General features: G+C 35.9%; 1 protein-coding gene across 1 annotated transcript in view; it reads right to left on the bottom strand.

Moving 5' to 3' along the window:
• The window catches only part of PRPF39 (pre-mRNA processing factor 39), a 34,438-nt gene that overhangs the window by 936 nt on the left and 12,859 nt on the right, over positions 1 to 20,643 (bottom strand). The window contains exons 2-13 of the mRNA XM_017884177.1: positions 19,262 to 19,604; positions 18,679 to 18,804; positions 17,906 to 18,024; positions 11,662 to 11,829; positions 7,078 to 7,243; positions 6,168 to 6,275; positions 4,909 to 5,073; positions 4,469 to 4,595; positions 3,858 to 4,126; positions 2,162 to 2,346; positions 1,576 to 1,627; positions 56 to 250 (exon numbers count right to left, since the gene is read on the bottom strand). Of these exons, the coding sequence (XP_017739666.1) occupies positions 56 to 250; positions 1,576 to 1,627; positions 2,162 to 2,346; positions 3,858 to 4,126; positions 4,469 to 4,595; positions 4,909 to 5,073; positions 6,168 to 6,275; positions 7,078 to 7,243; positions 11,662 to 11,829; positions 17,906 to 18,024; positions 18,679 to 18,804; positions 19,262 to 19,585 (2,004 nt within the window). The 5' untranslated portion in view covers positions 19,586 to 19,604. The remainder of the gene's footprint in view (positions 1 to 55; positions 251 to 1,575; positions 1,628 to 2,161; positions 2,347 to 3,857; positions 4,127 to 4,468; positions 4,596 to 4,908; positions 5,074 to 6,167; positions 6,276 to 7,077; positions 7,244 to 11,661; positions 11,830 to 17,905; positions 18,025 to 18,678; positions 18,805 to 19,261; positions 19,605 to 20,643) is intronic.

Genomic DNA, 20,643 nt, shown 5'->3' with positions numbered 1-20,643 from the left:
CCTAATTCATGCTAATAACATCTATGAACAAAGAATTATAATTTTGTATACTCACTTGATACCATGCACTATAATTATATACAGCTTGGTTTGCCTGTAAATCACCATCAATCATCTGTGTAGATGATGAAGTTGTATCTTCTGTGTGTGCTTTCTTTTCCTCTGGTTCTTCTGATCTATTATAAAATGGCAAAATGGAAACTTCCAAAACTCCCACAGATGACAACTTTACCGAATACATGAATGTTATCTATATATTTGTATTACTGAAGTTCTGAATCATTCATGACTTTCAAATCATAAAATAAAGTATGTAAATTACAACAAAAGTAACACTTAAAACATTTGTCTCTTGAAGGGCCATTTCCATAAATGAAGCACCCCTTCCCTTGACTTAGCAAAAAGTGACATACCCAATTTTCTGCCTTTCTTTTTAAAAGAATCCTGTTCTTTAGGATGTTTGATGTTCATCATAAGCATTTCAGAAGCCTGAAAGGAAAGAAAATATATCCTCTGGAATATATAAAAAACAAACTTTATTAAATATTTAAAGTTATTTTTACTTAAGAAACTGCCTAAGAAAATTTCTAAGCGACTCCTTTATTTTTAAAATTTCTACTACTAAAATCATAGTTCTGACAGACACACTCCATTCCCTATACTTAAAATGGACTAAATGACACTTGTGTTGAATCTCCAATTTGTCTGCCTATTTTTGCCAAATTAAAATAATGTCATTTAACATTACTGGTCAAAATTCTAATAGCTTACTACTATCAACTGCCTACTCCATGTGCTATCAATTCAGTCTAGCTTTCAATGCACAACACAGTCAAGATCACGCTTCCACTACTTCACAAAAACCTCCAATCAAGCAGATGTTACTTTTAGATGAGCTTCAACTTGCTTTCGCCACTGTGTCCTCTGCTCAGCTTATCAGAATCCAGTAATAACTAAATGAAGCTCAACCTCCTCTATGAAGCATGACAAATCCATTCTGATCCACAGAGAGATCACAGCCCTCCTAGCAGTTACTTGCTACCTCATACACTTATTTCCTCTATTAATTATATCATTCAACTAGACTAGAAGCTAGAATTACATATCTCATCTTTTGTGTAGCTTCTTCAGTGTAAACACAAGACACTAAATACACAGCACCCAAGCAGTTAAGAGCAGAAACTGAAGTAGGTTCAGTCCAAGCTCCACAATGTAATAATAGCTATATTACCTCAGAAAAAATGCCTAATCTCTGTTTAATCCTCTCCTCATCTATTAAGAGAACAGAACCCTATACCCTCATTCTACTGATATGAATTTTCTGCAAGATAGCTAAAACATTTGGCATCATGCCAAGCATGCAAATCTATACATTAATACATTAAAATACACTAATATAAACATTAGCTGTTCTATTAGTTGCACTGAAATTTTACACAGCCATCAACAATATATACACACATATACAAACACCCAGATACAACTAATTCAGTTGATCTACAGTGGTTTCAACAGAAATCTAAATGAGAATAATCAGAGAAGGCACATGCCTAACAGAAACTGGTATTTCCTTACTAGAATCAGGTAAGACTGGAACTTCAGCAATGCTCTAGCCAATACTTGTACTCTTAGTAAATTAAATCTTAAACTTTTCCTTTTCCCAAATCCACTGGAGCATTCTCTTCAACCATCCTCAACTTTCGGCCTTTTAAAATGAAGGAAGATGAGGCCACTAGGCGTGTTCTGTGGGACCATATCCATCCTCTTCTCCAATCTCAGAAAACAGCACTCTGACTGGAGATTAATCCCATCCATCTTTATTGACCTATATATTAAACATTTGGGTTTCAAGGTTCAATCTTTATCCCATTTCCCTTTCACAGGATTGCTCCTTCCTGCCTTCTCTCATTCAATCATGGTTTAAATTGTCATTCTAAAATTGGGAAAACAGTTTTGAAGGAAAGACAAACCGTTATGTCTTCCTGTTAAATGCATATACATTTATAAAATTGAATTTACCCCACATATATCTGAGGAAAAGTAAACTAAGTGAACATTTTAAAATTTAACAATGTATTAATCTATACTAATCATCAAATCCCCATACAAAAATATCAATGCTCATTTATCATTCAAATAGGTAATATAATTAAGATCTTACTTATTAACATCAGAACCAAAATCTTCAAGAAATTCCACTTTTCTCTGAGAAAATGTAATTCTCATTTTAATAGGTAATGAACCATGTACAGCTTTGTCAAAACAATTTAGGATATTTTCTTCATTTTGTTTGAGGTCACCACTATATTCCATTTCAAGTAAATTGAGGTATAACTTTGTATTCTCCTGTGTAAAAAGCAGCATCATTAATATTTCTAAAATATTTTTATTAGAGCACAGATATTTAAAATGCCTTAGTTTTTGTCTCAATTTGAAAAAAAAAAATTGAAAATTGTTTTGTATTAAAATACAACTCATGCTAAATGTTTTCGGCATATATCTAAAAGGGTGAAAAAATTCATTAACACACTGATGAATTTTCAATCAATTGATCATTCTAGTATCTCCTAAACAATACAAATGGTTAAATGCCAATAAATTAAAACTATATCCTATCTTGTATTTAGTATGACTTGACCTACCATGACAATTAGAAAATAAAACATAAAAAAATTATCTCTATGCTTCAAATAATTTAAATCTTTACTACAACTATAGCTAAACATCTTAACTGGGCCTGGTGGCTCATGCCTATAATCCCAGCACTTCAGGAGACCAAGGCAGGAGGATCACTTGAGGTATGAAGTTTGAGACCAGCCTGGCCACCATGGTAAAACCCCATCTCTACTAAAAATACAAAAATTAGCTGGCGTGGAGGCGCATACCTTTAATCCCAGCTACTCGGAAGGCTGAGGCAGGAGAATGGCTTGAACCCAGGAGGCGGAGGCTGCAGTCAGCTGAGATCACGCTACTGCAATCCAGCCTCGGTGACAATGAGACTCTGTCTCAAAAAAAAAAAAAAAAAAAAAAAAAGCCAGGTGAGGTGGCTCACGCCTGTAATCCCAGCACTTTGGGAGGCCGAGGCAGGCAGATCACCTGAGGTCTGGAGTTCAAGATCAGCCTCGCCAACATGGTGAAACCTCGTGTCTACTAAAAACACAAAAATTAGCTGTACACAGTGAGCGTGCCTGTAATCCCAGCTACTCGGGAGGCTGAGGCTGGAGGATTGCGTGAACCCGGGTGGCAGAGGTTGAAGTGAGCCAAGATGGCACCACTGCACTCCAGCTTAGGTGACAGAGTGAGACTGTCTCCAAAAGAACAAAAAAAAAAAAAAAGATAAACCTCTTAAACTGCAGCTAGAAGCAAACTGCTATAAATCTTTATCTTAAACAGACCTGGCAATAACTAAAATCCTAAAACCTGAGAAATTACCTATTACCTGTACACTGCCTTTTCAACTGATATATAAAAGTACTCTGTGGAGACACTAAATCATCTCACTGCCAAATGTGCTTACAACACAGGCAATGCCTATGCTTTTGTTTATAAAGTATTCTCCCAAGTCCTCTGTTCTACTTAATAATCAGTAAATTTGTTGATAATTTCTAAAAGGAAAATATAAAGCATCACAATGTCTACAACAATTTTAACCCAATAATCTTATGTCTCAAACTTCTAATTCAAAACAATTTGAAAAACTTTTTTAAACGGCAACATCAGTTTAGAGGGACTGTTGTCCTCATTTAGTAATAAAACATATTACATACAGACCAAATCTTTCATCACAGTTGCCACAGTGAAAATACACTGACCACTGGTGTTTTATGGAAGATACTCTTAAAAATACAAATGCATACTTTGTCTCTTTCGATTGCTTCCAAAAGCACCTTTCTTGATTTTGGAAGGTTTTTCTGTATTTTGAAAAGATGCCGGGCTAGTTTGACAGCATAAAATGAAGATTCATTATTTGATTTGGCATTCTTAATGGCATCCTGAAGCAAATGTTCAGCTTCTTCCAGATTTCCATGCCGTCGTTCTAAACTTACTCTTCGTAAACGAACCATTGCCAATCCTAGAACACATTCTTCAAATGTTCTCAAGATATTCCTGGCTTCATTAATATTACCTAGAAACAGTAATTAAATGTTTATGCTTTGGTTTAAACAACTAAAATAATGTTTATAACCACATACTGACAACAATCACCCAGGGGCTAAATCCAGCAACTAAAGGGAAACAGCCACACATATTTACATACTGCCTAGGGCTGTCTGGGGGCTACAATGGCTTACAAAGCCTAAAAGTCAGAACACACGGCTTATAAAGCCTAAAATATTTACTATCTGGCCCTTTAGAGAAAAAGTTTGCCAAACTGCTTTACACCATCCCTTACTACTCAATTTGTTATCACTGTTTTCTGAAATAACTGAAAATCTCTAAAATATCAATTGAATTTCTCCACTCTTACCCTGCTGCTCCTCAAAAGCTGCCCAAAGCATATGCACCATGGGTTTCTTTGGGAGATGTATAGTACAAGCTCTGCTGAAGACATGCCTCACTCCTTCAATGCTATGGTTTTCCATGTACTTGGCATACTACATACAGAAAAGAGGAAATACTGAATAATTTACAGTTGAACAAGTCATTAAATTTGTGACAGAACGATAAAATTCTATTTTTAAACCCATTCAGCACCTTTATTGAACCACTAGACTAGTTTCTGTAAGGAAGGACGAAGAGAGGCAACGAGGTTGGCATATGCAGCAGTCAAATCTGGTTGCAAGCAGACCATCTCCTAATGCAACAGATATAGTTATATGAACAACATTCAACAGAAGTACAAAAAAGGTTAGTCACTAGATCAATGTTTATAATATATTCAAGTTTAAGAGCACATAATTTTCTTACCTTAATCCAAAACTCCTCATAGAGGGCACATGATATGACACATCTTTCAAAGAGAACCACAACTCGTTCATGAGTCCCATTTTCAATTTCAAATTCTAAGTATTCTTTCCAGTTTTTTAGTTGTGCCTTTTCCAAAGGTTTCACATGAAAGTAAGGTCTTTTAATCTGTAATGAAATTGTAACATGCCAATGAAAGTAAACCAAATCACCAAGATATGCACAAGCACAGTGTTAATACAAATTATTTTAAATACAATTGATAATTAAAATTTTTTAATCATATTTCATAATTTTAAAAACTTAAAATTAAAATCCCTTAAATTCCTTAAGCTTCACAAACAAATGAAATAATACATTTTCTATTTATTCTGCCATTTTGCCAATTACATGCTTTTTAATGTACAGAACATTTTATACTTTGTTGAATATTTTAAAATTGAACAACCATAGTAACAGAAAGTAGATCAATGGCTGCCTAGGGCTAGGAGTAGAGAAGGGGAACTCTGGCTGGAAAGAGGCCAAGGGGACCTTTGCGGTGCTAAAAGAGTTCTGTCTGTATCTTGATTGCTGTGATGACTACAATGTACATACATACATCTGTGAAATGATTCCATATTCTAAGATTCCATTCATATGAAAGGCCATTATAGGGAAATCAACAGAAACTAAAAGCAGATAGTGGTACCTTAGCACTGGGGGTAGAGGGTTGCAGCTGAGGAGGTAGGGGTAGTGACAACTAAAAGTTAAGGTGTTATTTTTTGAGGTAGTGATTATGTTTTAAAATTGACTGTGATGATGGCTGTACATATCTGTGAATATACTAAGAACTACTGAACTGTACACTTTAAATGGGTGAATTATGTGGCATGTGAATTATCTCAGTAAAGCAGTCAGAAAAAAAAAACAAAGAATTAAAACTGTGGGAAATTACCTCATTTTAGTATAAACCTAAAATGGGTGAATTATAATGTATGTAAAGTATAACTCCATGAAGTTGACATTTAAAAATTGAATAATTAGAATAAAATGGTTCGGATTAAGCAGATATCTTGCAATTCAAGTAAATCTGAATTCAAACATTCTAAAACTGATTAGGGAAAATGGAAAAACTGATAATGATTATAATAAATGAGACAAACATCTGAAGTTATGGCTTAAATATGCAAAAACAAAGTTACAACAGAGATAGTACTATCAAAATTGAAAGAAAAATAAATTATTCCTACTTCGTATTTTAAAGACTATTAGAAAACACTTACACCTTCTTCAAATGTCCACCTTTTACTAACTTCATGCTCATTATAATTAAACATTTCTTGATGAATCTCAATGATTCTATGTCTCATGTTTTCTATTTCTGTAATTAACTTGGGAAGAAAAAGGGAAAAAATAAATCTCACAAACTATACTGAACATTTTCAATATCACTGCTTACATTTAAGTATTATTCACAGATATTTTAGTCTTAGAACAGTGGTAGATTTTTAACTGTTGGCAATTATGTGCAAAATCCAATTAACAACACTAAAATTTATCACACAACTTCCTAATTAACCACTTTCATACATTTCTTTTTTTTTTTTTCTTACACTGGGATAGCAGATTCACAACCTAGGCAAAATATTCCTTCTAAGCTAAGTTTATCTTGGGGTGTCTCATAGTAAAATAGATTCTCTACCTTAAATCTATACATACAAGCTACTGAATCTCCACTTGCCTTAAACAGAAATTAACTTCAAACAAGCTACAAGTCACTGGGTAAATGGCCGGCAATATAAGTGATCACTGTGCTACTCATGCAGTCAAGGGGTAACAGGTCCAGTTTCTTCTGCACTAAAGACCTTTTATTTTTTCCCCGAGATGGAGTCTTGCTCTATGGCCCAGGCTGGAGTAGAGTGGTGCCATCTCAGCTCACTGCAACCTCTACCTCTCAGGTTCAAGCAATCTTCCCACCTCAGCCTCCCAAGTAGATGGGACTACAGTCATGTGCTACCACACCTGGCTAATTCTTGTATGTTTAGTATAGACGGGGTTTCACCATGTTGCCTAGACTGGTCTCAAACTCTGGACCCCAGGTGATTCGCCTAACTTGGCCTCCCAAAGTGCTGGGATTACAGGCATAAGCCACCACACCTGGCCACTGACGAACTTTAGAATAAGACTGGTTACCTTTGCAGGATCAGTTATGTCTTCAATTCCCGATGGTAGATCATCACCAGGGGGACCATCATCACCACTATGTCCATTTACAGAAGCTAACTCCCTTCGCAACTGAATGAACTGTTCACCAGTTAAAAGATCTCTAGGCAAGTTATTCTGTACATGTTCTTTAAATCTAAAGGAAGACAATAAAAATATATACTCTATATTTGAATCATAATTTTAGATCTCATATTGAGATTCCTACTACACACTACTCTTTCAAAGGATTTGATTTAAAGAAAGAAACCAAAATATCATAACTTTTCTCCTTCTTTTCTATATTAAAATCCTACCATATATGATAAAACACTACCATATGATAACACAGTCTATAGACATCTTCTATTTCTTCCTTCCTTTACAGCAGAATGGAGAAGGCATGGACCGGCATAAACTGAAACCTCAGTTCTGTCTGTTACTGGTTATCTGACTTAAGGGAAGTTTTTCCTTTCTCTAAATCTTAGTTTCCTCAACTGTAAAATAAGATGATTAATACCTATTATTTGTGTGTCATAGAATCTATTTTACTACGAAGACACAAACGTTACAGTAAAATTAAATATTGTAATCCACATTTAAATTCTAAATGATCACTTGTAAATAATCAACAAATATAGCATTTCCTTCCCACCTCCCAAATACTCCTCAATCTATGTGAGTATGCAAAAATCCAATGAAACTGCCCAATTAAGGTTATCAATTACCTCATATATACAATTAAATGGACACTTGTTTTGTAGTATGGTCCTCCAAGCCTCTGACTGCTGCTCTATGTCCTGTTCCCCTTCCTACCTGCCCTAAATGCTACTATTCCCAAGAATTCCACTCTCCAGTTGGTTCTCATCTATTTTTATTAATACATACTTCTGGCCAATCTCACTGATACAGCTTGAAATAAGTATACCATGGTGACTCTCAAAACTATAACACAAGTCCAAACCTTTCTCCTAATCAGATTAGCATATCCAACTGCCAATACTCTGCACAAAGAAATATAGATTAGTTTTAAGCTAATCTATAAAAAGATTTTGAAAAAAAAAATCATTTCACTATTTTATAAAACATGCAATAATTTATATACATACAAATTTTAATCAAAAACACTGGGTTGAGGAGCTAAATTATCTACACCATCACAATTTGAACAAATCTTTGGAACCTCAAATATGATATATCTTAAAGTAAGCATGGCATCGTCATCTGAAAATGAATACCCTCAGCATTTCTTTCTTTTTGTGTGTGTGTGTGAGATGGAGTCCCGCTCTGTTGCCCAGGGTGGAGTGCAATGGTGACATCTTGGCTCACTGCAAGCTCCACCTCCCAGGTTCAGGCAATTCTCCTGCCTCAGCCTCCCAAGAAGCTGGGATTACAGTTGCGCACCACCACGCCCAGCTAATTTTTGTATTTTTAGTAAAGACAGGGTTTCACCTTGTTGGTCAGCCTGTTCTTGAACTCCTGACCTCAGGTGATCCATCTGCCTCAGCCTCCCAAGCACCTGCACACCCCTGTAATCTCAGCACTTTGGGAGGCTGAGGTGGGCAGATCACCTGAGGTCTGGAGTTCAAGACCAGACTGGCAAACACGGTGAAATCCGTCTGTACTAAAAATACAAAAATTAGCCAGGTGTCAGGGCAGGCACCTGTAATTCCAGCTACTCGGGAGGCTGAGGCAGGAGAATCACTTGAACCTGGGAGGCGGAGGCTACAGTGAGCCAAGAATGCACCACTGCAATCCTGCCTGGGCAACAGAGCGAGATTCCATCTCAAAAAAAAAAAAAAAAAAAAAAAAGTATATAAATAACATTGGAATCTAATTTGAATTTTGCAAAGTCAATGGTTATAGAGGCTAACAGCCCATTTCAGCACCAGGAGGGAAAAAATTAACATAGATTGCCTCATGTTAAAAAATTAAAAATGAGGAAGCAACTCTCAAATATGTAGTATGAAAAAACAGATTTAATTACAGATGAATATTAAAACTCAAAACTGTCAACATATGAATTAAAAAACTTAAAATAAGGTAAAATTTTAAAATAACTACATACAGTACATAAATCTAAAATGACTTGATTGCTACATCATGTAGCAACTTCTTTAAAACAGTGACAAAGTGTGCATAATATTAAGCAGTATTTTTTCAGCAGTTTTTTGTATTATAAAGCTAACATTTATTCAGTAAAGACTGGCTGAGTGTCTCATATATACTGAGATCTATTCTTAGGTATTAGAGATACAAAGAATTACGCCTCAGAAACTGAGAGGCATGTTGAGGATATAGGAGACATAAATTCAAAGCAGTGTTACTGGTGCTGATATAAATGTAAACAAATGTAGGTAAAGTGGTGGCACAAATGACAGACTAGATATCTCAATATAGGTGAACCAGAGAAAATTTCACAGAGAAGATACAAAACTGTGTGGTCTCAAGGAATATGAGTCCACTAGACAAGTGGAAAGAGGAAAAGGTATTACACTCATAAAGATATAAAACAGCACTGCCCTTTTGGAAGTTATCAGACTTAGGTGTGTTTAGAGCTCAGGAACTACCAGGGATTGGACCTGGATATTAGACCAGATCACAAAGTCCTCATGCTAAAGAAGGTTTTAAATTAGACATTATCTCAGAGATAATGTGCAGGGTACATCCCATATACAAGCCTAATGCACAAGCACAATAAAATATTTCCATTATTACTGTATAGCACTTAGAATATGTTTTTTAACACACGCCTCCTCCTCTATCCTTCTGACCAACTCACAGGCATGCTATTTACACATAGCTTCTTCGGGCCTTCATTCCTACAACTTAGCCTATCAACAGGTACATAGCAAATGCTAAATAAATGACTTTAAGAAAGAGGCATGTGTTAACGGGGGAAAAAAAATTCAGTGGTCCTCAAAGTAATTCAAAGTCATGTGAATTAGTTAACTTATATAAACTGTAAGAACTGCATAAAGACTACTTGTGAGTTCGCTATAACTGATAAGGAAAGTGGTTCTAAATGCATTAAGTGAAAAATAGCAGATTATAGATCAGTATGTGTAATATAATCCCACTAATATCTATTATAAGTATATACGCATTTTTAAAAGCCTAGGGTAACTGATGACTTAAAGAAAAATAAATAAATAAAAGCCTGGTGGGATAATTATTTAGAAATAAAAAAGGACTTGTAGGATAACATATCAAAAACTTCAGGGCCATACTGTCTAGGTTCCAAATAGCTTCCAATCACTTACAAACTCTGTGGCCTTAGATAAATATGCTAATCTCTCTGTGTCTCCCCTTTCATAAAATGGGAACAATAGTCCTTGCCTCACTGGGTTATTGGGAGGATTAAGTGAATCATAACGCACTCAGCAGAGTGTCTGGGATATAGAAAATGCTATGTGTGTTTCCTACACATAATTTTTTTCATCATCAGTAAAGTCTGTAGTCACAGATTTTTCCTATACTTTAAATCACAGAAGAACTAGTCTATGAAAAGACACTCTCTTTGGCCCATCAGGTAATTTAAGTACTTTTGTACTTATGGGTTCGGTAACTATTTACCAAGCATTTCCATATGCCAATTCTTGCTTGTGTTAACGCCTTTCAGCAAGTGTCTTCCCTGGTCATTATATCTTAGAAACCTGCCTACTTCCTCTATTTCATCGAAAGCAGAAAGTATGTTCCCATCTATATGCTTCCTATTTCTAACCTGAGTCTACCTCTAGCAAACTGTTCCTTAGTACTTTACAAATGCTTCATAAAAGCCTTCTACTTTTGGTAGTAAAGAAAATTTAGAAAATCACTCACTTAAAAGTACCTAAGTTTATTCAAGACTGCTCATAAAATTACAACAAAAAATAGAAAACATGTCAATTTTAAAAAAGCAAAGACACAATCCTCATACTTGTTCAGAAAGACTTTCTGGATCCTTATTGATGTGATAACTCTGAATAAAGCAGAAAACAGAACACAAAAATGACACACAGAATTAGTTTTAACAGTAATCATTAAAATAAAAGGATACCAATCATAACAGAAAAATCATGGTAGAAAATTAAAATGGAATGATACCTGATTGTTTGAAAATAGATACTACTTACTATACAAAATGCATCCTTCACTGTTTTGGATATAAGGTGTTATAGCAATCACAAGAATGTATATTTAACAAATCATTAAGTTTAAAAAAAATAAGCATCTATCATGTGCCAGGCACTGTGTCAATTTAATGCCACAAATAAATAACTAAACTTACTATTTTCTCATTCCTTCACTACTCTGAATTACCTTAAACAAGACAGAATTTCTGTGTTTCTTTATCTATTAAAATGAATAAGGAGAAACTTCTATCTAAAAACAGTAAAATTTCTAAACATTTCATAAGGCATATCAAAAAAATGTCAAAAGCAAGCATGTAGGTTGTGATTAGCAACAAAATTTATTCCTCTCTCCACATAATAAAAGCTTACATAACATTTCAAGAGAATTGTAATACTTAATATTATCAACTAACTATCTGAGTAATCAAAGATGTTTCAATGATCAGAATTTCCCACCTACCTCTGAAAATGATGACTATACAGCTGTGTTGGAATACCAAGAATACGATCATATATAGCTGTAACTTCTCTCAGGTTTCCCTGCTCATTTTCCCAGTTTATATACATTTCCCACAGTCTGTCAGAACGGAAATCTGTTCCTGCAGCTAGAACAGCATGCTCAAAAGTTCTGAAAAATTAAATTACTCTTAAGTTATCTTTCCAAGACAAAATCACTTATAAAATATTTCTAAATTTAGAAAATAATGCTAACTTCAAAAATTATATTCAACTGTTTCCTATGCAAGTAGGGATTAAAGGGTAGACAGAATAACAAAGCATACAAGAGCTGCTTAAAAAGAGTGAGAAAACAAAGGGAACAGTTAAATGTACTTTATGTAATTTTATCATATAGAAAATTAAATACAAAATGTACACATTGCAAATAGGTAAGAGTAGACATTTAAGTATTTGTTAAATCTGAAATGTCTGTTGTATAGATTCATTTATGACAGAAGACAAAATTAAAACAAGTAGGAAGTTAAAGAGACGTAAATTTTATCTCAATTTAAGAATATTTTCACCAGGCGTGGTGGCTCGTGCCTGTAATAGCAGCACTTTGGGAGGCCAAGGAGGAAGGATCACCTGAGGTCAGGAGTTCAAGACCAGCCTGGCCAACATGGTGAAATCCCATCTCTTCAAAAACACAAAAATTAGCTAGACATGATGGCAGGTGCCTGTAATCCCAGCTATTTGGGAGGCTGAGGCAGGAGAATCGTTTGAACCTGGGAGGTGGAGGTTGCAGTGAGCCGAGATCGCGCCATTGTACTCCAGACTGGGCAACAGAGACCCCGTCTCAAAAAAAAAAAAAATATTTTCAAGCAAAAATAACTCTCCAACAAGCAATCTGGCTGCCTTGTAAGATAAGTATACAAAGGCCAGGCACAGTGGCTCACGCCTGTAATCCCAGCACTTTCGGAGGTCGAGGCAGGTAGATCACAAGGTCAGGAGTTTGAGACCAGGCTGGCCGGCATGGTGAAACCCCATGTCTACTAAAATACAAAAAATTAGCCAGGCATGGTGGCACATGCCTGTAGTCCCAGCTACTTGGGAGGCTGAGGCAGGAGAATTGCTTGAAGCCGGCAGGCAGAGGTTGCAGTGAGCCGAGATTGCGCCACTGCGCTCCAGACCAGGTGACAGAGCGCAACACTGTTTCAAAAAAAAAAGGTATACGTATAGTTTAAACCTCTCAAAAGCCCCTCTCAATTCTAAAATTCTATCATTAAAATTTATCACAGGCTGGGCACAATGGCTCATGCCTATAATCCCAACTAATGAGGCCAGGAGTTTGAGACTAGCCTTACCAACACAGCAAAACCCCATCTCTGCTAAAAATATAAAAATTAGCTGGACGTTGTGGTACACATCTGTAACCTGAGCTACTCAGGAGTCTGAGGCATGAGGATCACTTGAACCTGGGAGGCGGAGGTGACAGTGAGCTGAAATTGCACCACTCACCACTGCACTCTGGCCTGGATGACAGAGCAAGACTCTGTCTCCAAGGGGGGAAAAAAAAGGTTGTTAAAAAGTATTTTAAAATACCTAGTCATGTCAAGAGATTTCTGCAAGCAATTTTAATCACTAGATTTAATACTCCAATGAGATAAAGCTTTTAGATACATACTTTTAAGATAAGTATCTTAAAATCAAGAGAAATTTTTTAAAAGTATAAAATTACACTCCCTAAGTTAACCCACAATTTTAACACAATTTCAATAAAGCACTAAAAAATGTTGAGTGGAACAAGAAAAAATCAAATTCCACTATTCATCTAGTATACAAAAATGCAAAATGACTTTGTAAAAAGATAATGCAGCAGGCATTTTCCTGAAAGATAATAATAAGAAACTAGGAAGCTACAGTAATTACAAGTTTGGCACTGGCCCGGTAACAGAAAAATGGATGAACAGTACAGAGCCAAGAAAACAAAAAGAGATCAATGTATGTGAATATTTGGTGTATGATATATAATAGGAAAATATAAAATATAAAATAAAAATGTCTATCTCATGACAGATAGAAATTAAAGTCAGATAAATGAATAAGCGAAAAACTACAGAAAAGTTAGAATACAGGATTTATATGTTTTTGGCAAAACAGGCACAAAACTCAGAAACCAGTAAGAATTAAAAGAGAAGCACATTAAGGAAAAAATAAAACTCCATATGATAAAAGACACCATAAAAAAAGTTAAAGACATACCAACATTGGAGGAAATGTTTAATATAGAGATAAACAATTGAAGAGCATGTGTGTATGTGTGTCTGTGTATGCATGCATGTGCATATTTGGTGTAAGGTTTCCTAAAGAATAAAATAGATGTTACTGTCCCTACAGTACCCCAAAAGATTCAGAAAAATAACCAGACACTGAAAAAAGTATAGAGAAAAGGGGAAGAAGACAAGAAGGTAATGAAATAAAGAGAGAACGTTTAGAAGAAGGTATACTTAATGAATGGTGAGAAATCTTCAACTTTCCCGCCCAGCTATAGGGACTTCAGAAGCTAGCTTTCCATTCCCCAGGTAAATAAAATTACCGTTCTCTAAAGAAACTGCTTGGCTCAGGAATAAGATATAAGGTTACTATTACTGGGAATCCACCAGCAAAAAAGAGTGGCCACATGATTACACTACTGTGAAACCCTATAGGCCAACTGACAATGTCCCATACAAAACACACAGTGCATCCATATAGGTTTTTTTTGTTTTTTTGAGACAGGGTCTCACTCTGTCACCCAGGTTGTGGTGCAATGTCACGATCTCAGCTAACTGCAACCTCCACCTTCCAGGTTCAAGCAATTCTCCTACCACAGCCTCCTGAGAAGCTGGGATTACAGACTCCTGCCACCATACCCAGCTAATTTTTTTATATTTTAAGTAGAGACAGGGTTTCACCATGTTGGCCAGGCTGGTCTCGAACTCCTGACCTCAAGTGATCCACTGTGCCTGGCTCATACAGCTTGTTAATATCTAATCTCTAATAGGAACAAAAATCCAGAGATCAGGTATCTCAGAGACGAAAATGAGTAAACAGAAAAATTTCAGAGGAAACAGTCTTGGGAACAGAGGAAAACCTCAACTATCCTTAGTATCGTCAAAGAAAACGAAAAGATACGCAGCCATGAAACAAGAACTGGAGAGTATAAAAAAAGAACATGCAGAGAACAAGAAAGATTCTTGGATATTAAGAATCTGAGCCGGGCGCGGTGTCTCACAACTGTAATCTCAGCACTTTGGGAGGCCAAGACGGGCGGATCACGAGGTCAGAAGATTGAGATCATCCTGGCTAACACAGTGAAACCCCATCTCCACTAAAAGTACAAAAAATTAGCCGGGCGTGGTGGTAGGTGCCTGTAGTCCCAGCTACTCACGAGGCTGAGGCAGGAGAATGGGGTGAACCCAGGAGGTGGAGCTTGCAGTGAGCCGAGATTACGCCACTGCACTCCAGCCTGGGGGACAGGGATTCTGTCTCAAAAAAAAAGAATCTAATGGAAGATGTTAAAAATCCAATACAAGAGTCAAGGAAATACTTCAAAAGCCAGACAGTCTAAGATATGAAAATAGGAAGAAGAAAAGAAAACTCAGTAATTAAAAGAAGTCCAATATCCAACTATTAAAAACAACAGAGAAAATCAAGGCAAGGAAATTGTCAAAATAAGAATATCCATCATAATAACATTTCTAAGAATAGAAGGACATTAGAATCTCAGATTGAAGACTCACCCAATCACCCAATAATCACAATAAGAAAAAGAAAATCCGTATCAAAGCTCATTTTATAAAACTGCATTTACATCAGACTCAAAGAGAACATCCTAACAGCTTCCACGGAGGAAAACATGTTACAGAAAGAGAATCTATTCTAGAAGAATGGTTTTGGACTTCTCAAAAGCAACAGCAGAAGCTATAAAGGAATAAATAACGCCTTCAAAGCTCTACAGAGAAAATAACTTTCAACTCCAAATTCTATAGCTTATCAAACCTGAAAATTATTTTTTTCATCCAAGCATCCTTTAACAAGAAGTTACAGAACACACTCTTCTAAAAGCTGGACATAAAATCAAGAGAGTGAGATCTAATAACAAACTCTCACAGAAGTGAAGTAAAGACATCTCCTAGAACCATGATGATACGAAAATCCCAAGACAACTCTTGTACAGCAGAACTAGAAGACCAGTCCAGATTATAGTAGAAAGGTTTCCAGGAGAGACAGCTCAAAGGAGAAGAAAAAAATGGGACTTACACATTTTTTAACAGGTCTGATTATATAGAAAGCTACATTTAAAGCCTTCTACAAAGCTGTTGGAGAATACGAAAAAACCTTAAATGTTTAAAGAAAATTAGACAAATGGGAAAAATGAGGGGCAGAGGAGGAGAAATTAAAACCAAAAGGTTATAAAATGAAAGGGCAGTATGATGAAAATATTTTCAGGTTTTGATCTTTTTTTTTTTTTTCTGAGACGGAGTCTTGCTCTGTCACCCAGGCTGGAGTGCAGTGGCACGATCTTGGCTCACTGCAATCTCCGCCTCCCAGGTTCAAGAGATTCTCTTGCCTCAGCCTCCCGAGTAGCTGGAACTACAGGCATGCGCCACCACGCCCAGCTAATGTTTATTTTTGAGACAAGGTCTCACTCTCTGTCACTCAGGCTACAGTACAGTGGTGCAATCACAGCTCACTGCAGCCTCAACCTCCTAGGCTCAAGCACTCCTCCCACCTCAGCCTCCCAAAGTGCTGAGATTACAGGTATAAGCCACTATGCCCACCCTTATTTATGGATTTATAATGATTAAAAAAAAATACTGAAGCTGATTATTGAAACCTATCCTGTAGCTATATTGGAAAGGAATGGGAAAACAAAGTGTTTAAGTTAAAATTCTCATTTACCGTAACAGATACTAATGTCTACAACTAACAGAGAAAGAAAGAAAGCATCATAGATTTACTGTTATACACGTGGTGGAAAATACTAGAAGAAAGAGCTAAAATATTTGAAGGGAGGTGGAGAGGGTACTTTTTGTTACGAGCAGTTTAACATTAGCTAACTTCTTAAGCAATACACACATGCTTTTTTTGAAAACCAAAAACAAATACATTAACAAACTACTGTAATCAAGAAAAAGATAATGTAATAGAAAACTTAGCAAACGATATCAACAGGTAATTTAAGAAATGGCTTATACAAGCATATGAGAAGATGGTAAACCAGGATGAGCAATCAAGATATACACAAATTAAAACAGAGATGCCACTGGAGGTAAAACAAACAAAAAATGTGGCACAGCTGTGGGAAAATGATTATTTTCATACACTGTGGGAGTTTAGAATTGATACCATTTTTGAAGGAACATGTGATAAAACTTAGCTATGTGTTCCCTTTAACAGAAGTTCCATTTCTAGTGCATTCTACAAAAATACTGACTTGTACAGAGATGTTCACTGTAGCACTGATTATTTCCTATATATAAGGATTTGGTGAAATACAGTAGAGTACTCTGGCTTATAAGTTACTTTTTATAAAGTATTATAAGGCCGGGCGCGGTGGCTCAAGCCTGTAATCCCAGCACTTTGGGAGGCCGAGACGGGCGGATCACGAGGTCAGGAGATCGAGACCATCCTGGCTAACACGGTGAAACCCCGTCTCTACTACAAAATACAAAAAATTAGCCGGGCGAGATGGCGGGCGCCTGTAGTCCCAGCTACTCGGGAGGCTGAGGCAGGAGAATGGCATGAACCCGGGAGGCGGAGCTTGTAGTGAGCTGAGATCCGGCCACTGCACTCCAGCCTGGGCGACAGAGCGAGACTCCGTCTCAAAAAAAAAAAAAAAAAAAAAAAAAAGTATTATAAAATACTTTTTGTAATGGTTAAAAAATATGGCAGGAAGAGATTCTCAAACACTGTTTAAAAAAAAAGTCAAAGATCAATATGAAAACATACGCACAAATATGTACTTATACATACATCTGAAAGCACACACACCAAGCTATTAACCATGAGGAGTGGAACTGGGGACATAAGGGGTATGGAATGTAGGAGGGCTTTATTATCTGCATTTTCAAATCATAAAGCATAAGTTTATTATTTATGTATCTTTTTTTAACAATGGAATAGAAGTTAAACTTCCAGCTTAGCTTTCATGAGCTCTATTATCAACATGAGAATAATTATTTATATCATAAAATACATTTCAGTATCAATGTTCCACATACCCTCTTATTGTATTGTTTGTCTCAGGATCACCAGGGTCCAATGTTTCTTTTAAGAAGTTTATATAATGTATCCAAAGGTCAACACTAAGAGGTATTGCCTGAAGCCCCCGCCGATAAACCTAAGAAGAAAACAGCAAACTGTACTTCAAATATTTAATTATTTCTTAACAGAGAGGCAACACTGTGTTATCCGGTGAACCTTAGAAATACTAATTACTGGAATTTTGTTTAAATAATCTACCATTACCATTTGGGTGGAGGTTGGATAGAACATGGCAATGTTCTGATCCCCACGTGCAGAGTCTTGATCTTCAAAGCGCAGCAGTCCCTGCATTCTGACCGGGTTGTGTGGGCAGGCTTTGGGTTACAGACCATAGGGCACAGACCCATTAGAGCATCAATGACAGCGTCTGACCAAAAATGCAATAAGACGTAGCAAATGTGACTAGCAAACCAACTATATTGTTTGGAAAATGAGAAATAAATGTAAGTGAGAGAAAAGCCCTGCCCTACTTGTTAAGCTGCAGTGTAATACAGAGGCTTGCACTGCAAAGCTTGACAAACTGTAGAGGTTTAACGCACCTGCCAACAAAGAGAGAAAATATTAGCTACAAATGCCACAAGAGTGACAAATGCAAATAAATACCCTATAAAAATTGTTTGACCACAAATGGTAGGTACTGCCAGCCAAAAAAAAAAAAAAAAATCTTTGTTTTGTTATTAATTGGCTTACAGTACCTATTGGAGATAAGTTTATTCAGTGATGTACGCACCTCATCTGATGGTTTAATGTTGTCGTGCCGCTTTTCAAGGTCCGCATACTTTTTCCAGTAACCATAGCAATATGGATAGTGTATGAAAAATCTGTCAAATGCTTTCCTGGCAGCCATCAAGTGATTCTGATAAAAATGAAACAGTATTTAAATATCGGGGAAATTTCTATCAAAAAAATATTTATTATTCCTTTCAAACATTATTATCTAAAAAAATAATAATAAATGGCAGGCTTAAAAACTCCACATGCAGGCTGCTCTGCTGACGGAGCAGCCCTTCTTTTATTCCTTGACTTTTTTTCTTCTAAATGCAACTGAAACAGAAGCAACTAATTTTGTCAACATTTTATTTCAGCAGTTTTACACACACACTTACACCTCAATTATTACAAAATATTAAGCTACTCTCTACAACATACAAAAGCTATAAGCCATTTTCAAAGCTAAAAATGTATCTACCTAATGTTATTCAACTTCATTTGAAAATTATGAGTTGATTTTAATCATAAGCTCTACTGTTTCATTAAAATTAACATGACTTGATTAATTTGTCCCTTCTGATACCATTTTAATAGTTACTAACCTCCTGTTCTACATATTGAAGCAAATATACCCAGCCTGTAAAATCCTGAGGATTATTTTCCACAGTTTTCCAAAATTTTTCATATTCTGGAGGGAAATTTGCTTCTGTTTCTGTCAGCGTTACTGGAAGGTCCACAGCACTTGCCATTTCACTTTCTTCTGTAGATGCATTCACATTGGGAGAGTCATCAGGTGACTGTTCCATTTCTGTAACATTCATAATCTCAGTACTGAAATCAGTAGGATGTTCTACCACTACCTCTGAACTATTGCCTGTGCTGCCATTACTAGAATTTCTGTATTCATCCATGTGAGAATTTTGCATATTGTCTTCAGTAAATGATCTGTGGAAACACAAAAAAGAGAAATATCTTCCAACTGCCAATAAAATTATTTGGTCTCAACAACACCTTTTAAAAAGCCCTAATTTGGCTATTAAAGAAATGTGATTCTTAATCCCCTACAAGTCAGAATCAGAAGGTTCATTAGTTTTTATATTATAAATAAAATTACAAATTCTTCACAAAAGTGCCATTTTGTTGTTGGTATCTGAATAAAAACCAAATAGCTATAGATTTGTTACCTCATTCATAAAACAAGTAAGTCGACTGCTACCTAACAAAGAAATACTATTTAAAATTCAATGTTTCAGATTTAGGTAAGAATCTGATTCGGTGCCTGAATGTTACCTTGCTATGAATCACTGCAAAATGGCATATCTTTAATAACTGTTCTGGAGGCTAAAAGTAAAACTGACAAAAATTCTGGTCATGGGTATAAACATTTCAAAAGGAAGCTCATTACTTGGCTCAGGATAAAGTTTTAGAAAGGATAAATTCATATTGCTTAAATACATCTATCTACTTATGAATTATAAATCCTGACAGCTAGGTTTCAAATTTATTATAGAAGATACAAATTATGGTTTTAAAAAATTAAAAAGTAATTTTTAAAGTGAATAAATGTTACTTAAAACACATTTAAGGGGCCAGGCATGGTGGCACACAGCTGTAGTCCCAGCTAATCAGGAGACACTGAATCAGGAGGATCACTTGAACCCCAGAGTTCAAGGCAGCTGTAAGCACTGACCCTGCTACAGTACTCCAGCCTGGGCAACAGAGCACGGCCCTAACTCTAAAAAACATATGTGAGAAAGGCTTACAGTCTGGATAATAACTGCACAACATATCTAAAATTATGTCATCTAATTTTTAAGGCTATAAGGTAACAGGGAATTACCCCTTTAAGGTAGTACCACATTATATTTTCATAATCACCTTAATCTCTTCCACTAATAGCCTGAATGGAAACCAAATCATTAAATTATAGGGCATGTCCATTTTTTTTAATGAGGAATTATTCTCTCTTTTTTTTTTTTTTTTT

This window comes from Rhinopithecus bieti, unplaced genomic scaffold (genome assembly GCF_001698545.2).
Source record: "Rhinopithecus bieti isolate Rb0 unplaced genomic scaffold, ASM169854v2 scaffold_14876, whole genome shotgun sequence".
NCBI classification, from domain to species: Eukaryota; Metazoa; Chordata; class Mammalia; order Primates; family Cercopithecidae; genus Rhinopithecus; species Rhinopithecus bieti.
The sequence above is the reverse complement of the archived record's forward strand: the minus strand, read 5'-3'. Positions and strand labels throughout refer to the sequence as shown.